The 13,709-nt window shown below is 37.5% G+C and overlaps 1 protein-coding gene across 1 annotated transcript; it reads left to right on the top strand.

Moving 5' to 3' along the window:
• Nucleotides 1-8,455: 8,455 nt before the first annotated feature.
• LOC110868171 (putative receptor-like protein kinase At4g00960) lies at nucleotides 8,456-13,124 on the top strand. Its single transcript, XM_022117279.2, has 8 exons — nucleotides 8,456-8,874; nucleotides 10,683-11,077; nucleotides 11,155-11,283; nucleotides 11,345-11,460; nucleotides 11,583-11,793; nucleotides 11,880-12,111; nucleotides 12,205-12,358; nucleotides 12,694-13,124. Exons 1-8 carry the CDS (start codon nucleotides 8,483-8,485, stop codon nucleotides 12,946-12,948), a joined length of 1,884 nt encoding a protein of 627 aa, XP_021972971.1. The 5' UTR covers nucleotides 8,456-8,482; the 3' UTR covers nucleotides 12,949-13,124.
• The last annotated feature ends 585 nt before the right edge of the window (nucleotides 13,125-13,709 follow it).

The raw sequence follows: 13,709 nt of genomic DNA, 5'->3' as shown, positions 1-13,709 counted from the left end.
TTCTAGTAAGTTTTTCTAATAACATACGACTCACCTATGCAAATTTTATTAAATTATTTTTACTTTTTAGGAGTCTTCAATTACGTGTACGATAACTGGCTAAAAGACTATAAGGAGATGTTCGTCTTTACGTGGACTGATAAGAGGCGCAACTTAGGTAATCGTACCACAAACCGAGTTGAGAGCCAACACGCCAACCTAAAGAGATACGTCCTAGATAGGAGCTCGCTGGACTGTGTAGTTGGTTGTGTCCGGGATATAGTTGAGACACAGTTCGGTGAAATAAGGAAGACTTTTCGAGAAAGCATCGAAAAAAGAATGAACCACCACAAACACCCGATGTTTCAACACCTACTTGGGAAAGTATCCCATACAGCCCTTGACTTGTTGAGGGGAGAGGAAATTAGGAAGCTAAATGTCTTGGAGTGCTTTCATTCATCATGTGGTTGCCAAATGTGGTACAGCTGTGGGTTGCCCTGTGCTGGTAGGATAGAAAAGTACATGTGTGAAGGTAATAATTGTTAAACGTACAACACTTATGTGATATATTTCCGTTAATCATGTGACTTAAACAATGTTGTTTTTAACCGTGCAGAGCGTCCGATTCAACTCGAAGACATAGACGTCTTCTGGCGGAAACTTAACTTCCAAAGTTGTAAATTGATAGACGATGACGTTGACGTGGTCGAAGAGCTAAATATTGTTAGACAACAATTAGAGTCGCACCCCCAGCTCAGCAAAAAAGCCTGATGTCAAAGATTAAAGCGGTGTTGACTCCAAAGAAATCTACCAAGAAACCACCGGTTGCCTAACAAAATACTCGTGGCCGACCAACAACAAAGCAGGTACAACAAAGGTTGGACGAGGCCTCTCGTATAGATGAAGAATTGAGAAGAAGCTCCTTCGGTGATACAAACACGTGCTTTGAAGGTTCTCGACAAAGTAAGTACGATAAACCTCGCCACAGCTCATAAGTTCCGTCACAGGCCTCTCAACAGTCGGTTATAAGGTCCCAAAAACCTAAAGCGAGCCTAAGCCGTTCAAAGAGTTCTAAGAAGAAAGAGACACGAGATGATCACGATTTTCCTTTAATTATTGGGGACGAGTACATGGGAATCATCGAATGGTTTAAGTCTGCCATTCCGCCAGTGTTTCATCCGCACGTCTCGTGCATACAAGATGTGATGTCGGACGGTCATTGTGGGTTTCAGTCTGTGGCTGTGGGCTTAGGTATGGATCAGAGTTCATGGGGCTCATTCGAAGGGACCTTGTCCAAGAAATGGATCAGAACGAATCGATCTGGTTCCCAATATTTGAAGCATGGGATGAAGGCTACTTTTACACGCATCGTCAGGGCCTAATTTGGAATTCAGTGTCTGGTTGTGGGGAGGATCACTGGATGGACTTCCCCTTAGCAGGACTTCTTATGGACGTCCCCTATTTTATCATCCAATGGATGTCGTTATTATATATTATTTCTAGATGATAAAACTAATTTCTTATGGACTTATGCTCTCTCTCTCTCACAAATCTCAAGTTTTCTCTAAATTTCTCGAATTCAACCAACTCATCAAAACACAATTCAATACTTCTATTAAGTGTTTTCAATGTGATAATGGTCGAAAATATAACAATAATTCTTTTCATCAATTTTGCAAAACAAATGGCATGCTTTTCTGTTTTTCATGTCCCTACACCTCTTCTTAAAACGGAAAAGCCGAACGAAAAATTCTCTCTATAAACAACATAATGCGTACCATTCTCTCTCACTCATCCGTTCCCAACCATTTTTGGCCTCACGCCTTAGAACACGCTACTTATCTACTTAACATCTTACCCACCAAAGTTCTGAACCACTCCACTCCAACACATCAACTATATCATTGCCCTCCAACCTACGACCATCTACGCATTTTTGGTTGTCTATGTTATCCACTTATACCTTCCTTCACTATTCACAAACTCGCCGATCGCTCGACCCCTTGCGTCTTTCTTGGTTACCCTTCAAACCATCGTGGTTACAAATGTTACAATCTCATCACTAACCAAATCACCTTATCAAGGGATGTCATCTTTGATGAAAATATTTTCCCTTTCACCACTAATATACCATCTTCACCAACCTCGGACCGTACCCATTGTGATCCTAACCCATACCTATGGCTCACCTCTCCTACCCCTACATATACAATACACCAATCCAACAATTCCCCTCCACCCTCTCCACATCCGCCCCTTTCACCACTTAATCCCACACATACACCCACTGCTCCTTTGTCACCCACCTCTACCCCACCCTCCTTTTCTCCTATACCGACCCACCCATTCATCTTCGGACCCTCCTACACCCGCATCTCCATTAAACCAGCCCTCCCCACATGTTTCTCCTCCACCCGCCCCACAACGTCGGACCATAAACACACGCTCGATGTCAGGCATTTTTAAACCAAAAACACCTTTCAGTTTACACACTTCCACACACATCTTTCCATACCAAAATCACCACATGAGGCCCTTTCAAACCCGGACTGGAAAAATGCCATGGATGATGAATTTCGTGCCCTTATTGAAAATAAGACTTGGGATCTTGTACCCAAAACTTCGGACATGAACATACAAAGCATGTGGATATTCCGTCATAAAAAGAAAGCAGACGGGTCATTAGAAAGGTATAAAGCTCGCCTCGTGTGTCATGGTCGCTCGCAACAAATTGGAGTTGATTGTGGGGAAACCTTTAGCCTGGTGGTCAAACCGGCTACTATCCGAACCGTCTTAAGCTTAGCGGTGTCTCGTTCTTGGCCAATCCATCAACTTGACGTCAAGAACGCTTTTCTACATGGCAACCTTAATGAAACCGTATACATGCATCAACCAATGGGTTTTCGGGACCCCACTTTTCCGAACCATGTTTGTTTACTAAAGAAGTCCCTTTACGGCCTCAAGCAAGCACCCCGCGCATGGTACCAAAGATTTGCGGATTATGTATCATCCATGGGGTTCCGCCATAGCCAATGTGACCACTCTTTATTCATATTTAAAAATGGCGAACACATGGCTTTCATTTTGTTGTACGTGGATGACATCATTCTAGTGACTTCTATTGATGCTCTACGTGACTGTTTCATGAACCTTCTTGCTCGGGAATTCGTCATGAAGGATTTGGGTCCACTTAGCTTCTTTCTCGGCGTCTCGGATGCATACCACCAAATCTCCATTCTTATAACAAGAGAAATATGCCGCAGAAATTCTGGAACGGGCCGGTCTCACTAATTGTCACCCTTCAGTTACACCTGTTGACACACAACAAAAGTTAAGTACCGCGGCTGGCACACCATTGGATAACTCAACCGAATACCATAGCCTAGCGGGTGTTTTACAATACTTAACCTTCACACGACATGACATTACATACGCGGTTCAACAGGTATGCATCCATATGCACGCTCCTACAACGGTCCACATGAACGCTATTAAGCGCATTCTTCGATATATCAAAGGCACCATCACCCACGACTTATATATAAACCCCTCTCCGATTACATCCTTGGTATCATACACAGATGCGGATTGGGGTGGGTGCCCGGATTCCCGTCGTTCCACCTCAGGATATTGTGTCTACATGGGTGATAATTTACTATCTTGGTTGTCCAAGAGACAACCAACTTTATCTCGTTCTAGTGCGGAGACGGAATATCGGGGCGTTGCTAATGTTGTTTCTGAAGTTTGTTGGATTCGCAACCTACTACTTGAACTACACACTCCTCCAACGCATGCCACCATCGTGTATTGTGACAATGTAAGCGCAATTTATCTAACCGGTAACTCAGTTCAACATCAACGGACCAAACATGTCGAAATGGACATTCACTTTGTATATGAAAAGGTGGCTAAAGGACAAATTCGGGTGCTCCATGTTCCTTCAAGATATCAAATTGCCGATATATTCACAAAAGGGCTTCCCAAGGTACTCTTCGACGACTTTTGATCCAGCCTCAACATCCGAGATCCTCCCGTTTCGACTGCGAGGGAGTATTAGCATATGTCACTATTGTATTTTTGGAATATATTTGTATTTATTGTAATAGCCAAATTAGTGGAGAAATCTTTGTAAATTAGTGAGAAATCCTCCAATTCTCCTGTATAAATTCGTATAGTGCAATACAGAATGAGACAAGGAAAATTATCCCATTTATCATCTATCAGTGTGTACTACTAGTACTAGCGAGAGACAGAATAGCACATAACGGGCTTGGTATTATGGTTAAGCTAGCATGTATATATACATTATACTTGTTTGGTTTTCAAGCTCTAATCACACAAGAAATACAAACTCATAAGAAGAGCAATTTTATTGCTTCAAAACCCTTGCATTAATATAAGTTTAACGAAAGAACTTACATCATACAGAAGAAAAAAAAAACTTGCACCTAAAGAAAAGGAAAACTAACCTATGACCTATTAAATTAGCTAAACATGTTGTAATGAATATAGGTTGAAATAACAATAGTTCAAGTAGGGCAAAGGGGAATTTTGATACCTACCCCATGACGTCTATTTATTCTTGCCCTTTTCTGAGGTGGTCCTCACATGCATGGTGAGCACATGGTTATTCAACAAGTGTGACTTCTCCTGGATCCTTTCTCCCCTTCTGGGTTGTTCTACCTGGACTTTCTTTTCTTGCCCATCTTGTGGCCCAATTGTGGTATTTTGCTCTGGCCCATTCTGATGAGTGTTGTAAGGGTCATGCAAAAACCTAATTAAACTAAGTAGATAGCGTAAGTAGGGTATCGTATCCACGTGGAATTTATAGTTAGTGTTTAACTAGAGACTTATTATATATTAAAGAAAAGCAACTCCCACCCAGAATCCCGATTACAAGTTTAACACAAAAACCCGTTTACAGATTCATAACACCACATAGACATGGTCTTGGAATTAATGACTTTGACTAATTATTAGGGATAGTTTTTAAGACTCACTATACAACCTTATAACCCGTTTGATTATACCAACTACCCACCAATTTACTAACCCGTTAGCGATGCAAGGAAATCGCCAATACGCTTGACAAACGACAAACAATCCAAATATAACAAACGTTTCACAAAATCAACACAAGTGGTCAGGATTTACCAGTCAATAAGAATCAGAAAAATAGAGTTTAATGTGAAAATCTAAAAATCAATCATCCGAGGAAAGTCATAAGAGATAAAGGTAACGTTCTCCAAATTTCAGATTCTAGGTTCACACCAAACTCAGTTTAATCATTAATTGGACACCACATAGGCATGGTGCTAAAAGTCGGTTAATTTTAATGGTAATCAAAAACGGCTCTTTGTCATCAGATATTTTACAATTCAATTACCCTATTTACTAATGTGAGTCAACCTACTCTATGTCACCCAACAAGCTACAAGGTCTTGTAATCAACTGAGCAAGTTTTAAAGCAAAAACTCAAAACACATGCAAATAGTTTAAATAAACCAACACATCAAATAGTTTATATACGTCTCTCTATTAAAGGTTAGATTATATCTTAAATATCTCGTTTTTTTCACATGATCAACTACATATCGTATTTTCCAAATATCTGAAGGGTTGAATTATATCTCAAATATTAATTATAGACACATCAAAGACCCCCTCGTCCATCCCACACCACACATTTCCAAATATCTTGGCACTTTTCTAAATATCTCGAGTTATATTTGTAAATATAAATAAATAAATTTTCAGCAACTGTATTTGACTTACAAATTACAATAATGCATTTTATTTTAAAAAGTGGCAACTGTGGACACTTTGAAAGGTATGCTGTATTTTCATGTTTTAGGTTAATCGAATTGGGTTTCTCAAATGAGAAATTTTCAAGTGAATCCAAAGTTGAACAAAACTTACAAAACGAAACCGAACTTAAAAATCCAGGGGTTAAAATGAATTACTTGGAAATATACATAAATTGTAGCAAGTTACAATAGCCAAATGATTATAAATACAAAACAAAATATTAAACTGCATATATATTTATTATAAATCATTGTTGATACAACGCTTACGGGACATGATTAAGTTTGCTTTATTGATGATTAGGCTATTGCCCGCGTTAAACGCGGTTTTAAAAATAAAAATAAATTTATTTGTTGAAATTTAATATTGTGTAAAAAACAAATATATTAGAAGAAACAAATAACAAATTATTCAAATGTCAGTAAAAATCTTCTGATAGATCACATTGTTTGTCTTATTTGTAACATTTACGTCTTATCTAGCATAAGTCACTTGACATCAGCTCTGCTTTTAACTCTTGAAAATGCGACATATAGTTGACCATGTGAAAAAAACGAGATATTTGAGATATAATCCAACCCTTGATAGAGAGACGTATATAATAATAATTTTGAGTACTAAACCCAACCCTTTATATTTGAGATATAATCAATGGATACTACCGGCAGTGGTATCCATGGTCACAATTTTGAGTACTAAGGCCAAACCTTGTTAACTTTTTTTATTAAGTCTTTCTAAAATGACTAAAATGCTCTTTAATAACTAGAGAGTCTATTTTTTAGTTAATTATATTTGACTAAAATAATTTAAAGTAATGTTTTCTATTTACTTTTATATTTTTTTATAAAATTATATGGATTTTTATAAACTTTGAGTTTATATATAATAATATGCTAGTAAAATAAACTTTTTAACTTAATCTAGGCATATAACAGTTTTGTAAATTGAAATAAATATGGGGCTTTTGTTTTGTATAATAAAACAAATAAATAGCATGTAATATCCGTACCAGTCTGCGATGGTATGTACAATAATTGCATCGTCAGAGTCTGGTATGCCGATGCGGCTCCAATCCGTTGTAGAAGAAATTGGCTGTGAAATTGCGTGGGAATGAGGTCGCATTGGGTCAAGAGCCGTATATTTATACTCGAATTGAAGATATAGTGGATCGAGAGGATGATGGGAATTTCAGAGTTAAACGGGTTAGCGGATAAACATAATTTGCAGTTTATACGTGACAGAAACGAGTTGTTAATTTTGATTATGATGGAGATACATACTAATGAAAAAAAAACGAGTTAAACGAACAAATTTTACGGATCCGATATGGCCGGAATCCGGTGACTTTACCGGAGAAGACCCCCTGAAAGGCGGGCATTCTGTTTGGTCGATTTAACAAGTATGGTTATTTAACATGTATAGTCCCTTCAGTTTCTAAGTTTTACAAAATGACTAAAACTTTAATTATTAAAGGTCATTTTAGTAATTTTAGTAAGACTTAAAAAAAAATTAATAAGGTTTAGCATTTATACTCAACATTGTTACAAAGTTTGGCTTTAGCACTCAACATTGTGACAAACTAGAACATTAATACCTGATGCTGCAACAAAAAACTATTAGTACCCGACATTAAAATTTAACAGAAACCACAAGGACAAACAGTGTAATTTTTTCTTGTGCTTATTTTTTTATTTTTATCAAAAACTTTATTAGATTACCTAAACCGATTTTTTTAATACTTAGCTTTAGAGAACCAACCTAAAATTATTTTTTTACATTGTATCAAAGTATGCTAAAAAAATTTAAACGTTACCCCTTAATATTTTGTCTAGATTCGCCACTGTTTAACATACTTTTGATGATTATATGATTTTAGTTTGATTTTCTTTGTTTTTTACATGATTCCACGCACTACGAACCGGAAAAAAAATATTATGTAGCTAGGGTCTAAAATCCCTAAAGATTTTCCCCACCAGCAGAAAAAAATTTTCTGAGTCCTCCATTGTCCACCACCACTGTCATCACGACCATCACCAACCAAAACCCTACCCCGGCTGTTAAAAAGCGTAGGTCTTCCAATGAAGTTAGGCTGTTGATGGTGGAGTCGGGGGCTGCATAGGAAAAGAGTGAAATTACTGCGACCGGATTCTCCATGGCTCCATGAGTGTCCATCATATATACTTTGTTAGTTGACATCTCCAACCATTTTTCTAGTTGATTTTGGCTCAGTTTTTTTTATATTTGTTTTTATTGTGGTAACGATGAGTGGTTTTTGTTGCGGACAACGGTTGGTGGTATTAAAACCGATCTCAATCGAATAACATTTGCTAGAAATTTCTTATTCTAATGTTTCTTTCCGTGGAATTACCAATACTAATGATCTTGTTTTCTAGTTGATCATGTTTTCTTTTTATTTGTTATTACCTGCCGGCTGACTTTTCTATAAGAAAATTTAAAAAAAATGGTCAAAATAGTTGTCTCTTGTAAAATTTGGCATAATGTTAGATTTTGCAAGTATAGGATACGACTTTTAGGAAACGTGTAATTGTATAAACCATTGAATGGAACAATGCCAAACTAATAAATTTTCTCTTATTGACTTTGACTTTGACTTTGTATTATGAAATTTCTTTCTTATTGTCACTGAACATAAACGAAAAACCAAATATACCAAAATTAGAAAGAGAAAAAGATAATGAAACAAGTGAATGTCCGGTTGTGGATCAGCCTGCTAGTGGTGGTGGTGGTGGTTTTCATAATCATGACGGAACAAGTGACATCACAGCCGACTGAAAGAAATAGCACCCTGATCGCATATAGATGCAGTCTATTCAAGGTTGGGAACCCGCTGTATTTCTTCAGCAATCTAAACACCACCCTTTCCAGACTTCGTGGGCAGTTAACCACCAGTGTCCAAGCCGCCGCAGACACTTTGTCCAATAGTGCGTCGGTGTGGGGCCTTGCTTGGTGCATGGGATATCTTTCGGTTCCAGATTGTCTGGGTTGTTTTGACTATGCTGTTAATCAGCTGAAAGCATGTGGTTATGACTCTGGTGCTCATGCTATTTACAGCGACTGCGGTGTCAGGTGCACATATTTATTTCATATATGATATATCTTCTTAACTAGGTTATAGATGGAGTTAGTTTGGCTGCTAGAATTCCTTGATCAAATTTGAAATAAAACATAAACATTATATGAGGGGTCCTTTTTGTAGGTATTAGACTATGGGCCCACGGGCTCGGTTAGGTTTCTAGGGTTACTCGTAATCCCTATATATTGTAACCTACTCATTCAATAATATTCATTCAGTCTTTTCAGAATCTTACGTGGTATCAGAGCCTGCCTATGCTCTATATAGTTTCCGCCGCGCCACACCCAAATATACAAACCCTAGCCGTCACCACTTGAGAAAACCCCTAGACAGGGCGGCGTGCCGCCACTGCCGCCCTGTCCGGTCTTTGTTGGTTTTCCGTTTCCGTTTTTTTTTTTTTCAGTTGTGTTCAAATAAAGCTTCGTCTTCGATTCTAGATTCATCGGTCTTCTTACGGTCTCTACCACACAGATGATGCTACGGCTCATCCTGTTGATTTCGCATCTCCATCAAGCCGCCCCTTGCCGCTGTGCCGCCACCGCTCATTAGATTACGGTCTTAGCCGCGCCACCTGCAGGATTACGATCCGCCGCCGCACCGCTACCAGCCGCCGTTGCACTGCCGTATTGGTTGCCTCTTATTGGATTACGAGATCATTCAAAACCGTGTATCGAAGATTATGGATTGAAGATTGCAAGATTATGGAATTTTGACTGAAATCGAAGACAGTTTTTTAGGGATTATTATTGTTTTTTGTTTTCAGTCTAAGCTTTTAGTTCCATCTGCTACGACTGCGGGGGAGTATTAGACTATGGGCCCACGGGCTCGGTTAGGTTTCTAGGGTTACTCGTAATCCCTATATATTGTAACCTACTCATTTAATAATAGGGATTGCTAAATTTTCGAGATTACAAAATGTCTGATAGTTATTGAAGTCAAGATCATAAATAAATGTGTAAATTAATGCAATCAGTGTGTTTTTTTAAGAGGAAGGAAATAATTGAAAATAGCTAAAATTAGAGAAAGTTATGAAATCCGAGTCCCAATCAATGGAGCCCGGACCTGGCAGATGGGCTAGAAAAAGTCTTGCCACATGATCCGGCTCGTCGAGACCTTTCAACCCGCTAGTTATTCAAGGAAATCAATTGAACAAAGATCACAGATTGTCACAAAGCTTAAATCTCTCTTATGCCATATTCAACAACATTGATTACATAACACAGACACGTATATATACATACGAACTGAGGCCTCCAAACAACGAACACTTGGTAAACAAATTTGATACCTTAATGTACCTAGTTACATTTAGGACCCTACTAATTACGTTATACAACTGTGATCCCTAAAACATAGCTTACGACAATGACACGTTGGATCCCTAAGTTTAGTTTAAACTTTCAACAATTGTAACTCCATTCATAGCCCAAATTATACTCGTTTTATTTGAAGTTAGATGCTTCTTGCCTATTTCCCCCCTGGACCAATTAACTGACAAATGACATAATCAGATAAATACAATACAGCTACAGTATATTAAAAATCAATGTTGTAGCTAAAGAAGTTAAAAGCAGCGCACCCCAAATCCACCAGAATTAAAAAAAAAAAAAAAAAAAAAAAAACACCTTGTGGGGCAGGAATGCAAACTAGCAAGGTTACCTGGAAATCAAGTATTTTAAGTAGGAGCTAACGTTTCGAACAATAGATATTCATTAAAAATGCAAACTAGCAAAGGTCTAGAAGAACAAAAGAGGATTATAGCATTCCATTACAAGCGAAATCAGAGTTGTTTTTGATACAGGTATGAGAACTATAACTTCTACACTCAGGCTAATACTGTGGTATATTCACTTTGCAACAACAAGACTGCGCATCAACCAAGAGAGTTCCGAAAAGCAGCAGAAAAGTTATTGTTAGATCTTCAAATTGCAGCACCAAGAACAAAAAAATATTATGCAGCTTCTACTAGGAAAATAGTTGTTGATAATGAAACTGTGTATGCCATTGCCCAATGTAATCTAAATGTAAGCCAGAGTTCTTGTTTAGAATGCTTACAGTTGAAATCAAGATTTCTACAGGTCTGTCTTCCTAGTACCTCTGGTTTCACAATGACCAACAGATGCTTCATGAGGTATGGCAGGACTCCATTTTTTAGACAAAACCAAAAAACTGATATTGCATCTCTCCTTTGGGATGGTGAGACCACTAATCTTCTACAAATGATGTTTTACCGTTCAATAGTTATTAATATTATGCATGTTTGTGTTTTAAAGGACACTCAAGCAAGACAAGAAGCATAATTGGGGTAGTTGTTGGAGCTGCAAGCTTCTTGTTGCTTGTACTCACATTTTTCTTATTATGGTATCGCAGCAGATGGAACAAGACAAGTAGAGGCCAACAAGGTAAACATAAGATTACTGACTATAGAATGTATGTATTGTGCTGACACAATTGTGACTTTAGGCGCACAAGATTTAAATGGGGCAATTTACTACAACTACAAACATCTCGAGTTGGCTACCAATAATTTCAGTGAAGAGAATATTATAGGGAAAGGCGGTTTTGGTGAGGTATTCAAGGTAATAAAATATTTGAATGTAATAACAGAAATTACTAGGGATGATTCTTTGTAATTCTGGATGAAAAGCTAGTTAGATTCTACTTCTTTGGAAACTGAATAAGTCTTATGATGGTTTAATAGGCAATTCTTGATGATAAGAAAGTTGTGGCAGTTAAGAACCTGAAACTTGGATATGGTGGAGCAAAAGTACAATTCGAAAATGAAATCTTACTTATAAGTCAAATTCATCATCGAAATCTTCTAGGTCTCCTTGGATGGTCCAGTGAAGGATCCAAGCTACTTCTTGTCCTCGAATATATGCCAAATGGAAGCCTTGACAAATTCCTATGGGGTAAGTTTCTTTTTAACAATATAATATGGGTTTTCAAGAAAATCTTAATTTGCTAACTTTTGGTATACTTCATATATTTATCATAGGAGCAAACAAGGGTTCCCTGAATTGGCAAACACGATATAACATCATCATAGGGATAGCTCGGGGTCTCTCTCATCTACATAAAGAATTCCATGTGAAGATCGTTCATAGGGATATAAAATCAAGCAACATTCTCCTTGATGATGATTTTCAACCCAAGATTGCAGATTTTGGATTGGCAAGGTTTCAACCCGATGATAAAAGTCATATTACCACCAAGTTCGCTGGGACATTGTAAGTTTGATTTACCAAACATGCACCCTTCATTTTTCATGTTGCATCTAATGACATTCTTTTGTTAATTATTACTGTATATCACAATACTAGGGGCTATACAGCGCCGGAATATGTACTTTATGGCCATTTATCGGATAAGGTTGACACTTTCAGCTTTGGTATTGTGATCCTTGAAATCATTAGCGGTCGAAAGTGTACTTATAGGAACTTTGATACATCATCAATTGCTTGCCTCCTGGAATATGTAAGAGCAAAATTTTACACATTTCCTATTTATTAATATCTTCTCTTTACGTAAGAGCAAAACTTTTCGCTCAGTAGTGGAGAGTATGTATTTTTCGTATAGAAATTTTTGGGTATATACGTTTTCGACCCCCGTTTTATAGAAATTTTGGGTATATACGCAATTCGACCCCCCGGTCGGAAATCTCAAGCTCCGCCACTACGTGTATGGTGGGGGATATTTATCTGGGTACATCATATATGAGTTTATTATCTACCCTGATGTTACCTTTCTCGTTTTTGAAGAATTATTTTTGAACTCTTAAATAGTTTTTTTTTTTTTCCAAATGATGACAGACGTGGAAGTTGTATGAAACTAACAACCTTATGAAGCTAGTGGACGAGACAATAGATATGAATCAATACAAAGAAGAACATGTTGTGAATATCATCGAGATTGCTTTGTTGTGCACCCAATCACCGGTTTCAAAAAGACCGACCATGTCTGAAGTTGTTTTGATGCTTCAAAATGATCCATCATTTGTGGAAAAAGAGCTAACAAGACCTGATTTCATTGATCAGGATTGGAGGATTCAAACCGTTTCTTCATAGAATTATAAAGGTACTGTAATGATTCCCAAATTCCAAAGGAATTAGAGAGCAACTGCACAAAAAATCTGATGAGCAACTAGATGACATTGAGAAAGGGATTAGTATATCAATGAAATGGTAATGTTTTTTATTTTTATTTAACATATATGAAATATGATGCTCACTTTATTTTGCTACTTAAAGGGAACAAAGTCAAATGGCATAAGTGTAACTATGCATCCATATTTATACCTATATCTATTAATAAGAATATGGAAATAAATAGTGATTACAATGGTGTGGTCATCTGATAGGGTTTTACGAGGTCAACGAGCAGAGATTGACGGTGTTAGTCTTTGTCTGTCGGCCATACCTATATGTTGCGCTATGTAGGGGTGTTCATTTTTATCCAAAACCCGAAACCGACTCGAATTCAAAGCCATCCGAACCCGAATTAGCGAATAACCGAGTAACCCGAACCCGAGAAACCCAAACCCGACCAACCCGAACTTTGAATGGTTCGGTTATCGGGTCACTTTTTCCTGACAAAAACCCGAACAACCCGACCCGAAAAACCCGAAACGCGAAACCCGAAAAAAAACCCGACCATTTATTGTTTTTTTCTTATAAAAGTGCTTAGATTTGGAGTCTTTAACAGATAAAACACTAAGTTTTGGGAGTTTAAAATATTATAATATCATATTCTCAACTAATATTTGAACTTTGATTATATTTTTAAACTAGCAATATGAATTTTGATTCTATTTTGTAAAAAAAAAAAT

This window comes from Helianthus annuus, chromosome 7 (assembly GCF_002127325.2).
Source record: "Helianthus annuus cultivar XRQ/B chromosome 7, HanXRQr2.0-SUNRISE, whole genome shotgun sequence".
NCBI lineage: Eukaryota > Viridiplantae > Streptophyta > Magnoliopsida > Asterales > Asteraceae > Helianthus > Helianthus annuus.
The sequence above is the reverse complement of the archived record's forward strand: the minus strand, read 5'-3'. Positions and strand labels throughout refer to the sequence as shown.

Excerpts from the sequence above, each read along its gene's own strand:
- LOC110868171 (XM_022117279.2), top strand. The coding sequence starts at position 8,483 with ATGAAACAAGTGAATGTCCGGTTGTGGATCAGCCTGCTAGTGGTGGTG. Across the intron at positions 11,078-11,154 it reads TGCATCTCTCCTTTGGGATG|GACACTCAAGCAAGACAAGA; the intron begins GTGAGACCACTA and ends TGTGTTTTAAAG. Across the intron at positions 12,359-12,693 it reads TTGCTTGCCTCCTGGAATAT|ACGTGGAAGTTGTATGAAAC; the intron begins GTAAGAGCAAAA and ends AAATGATGACAG.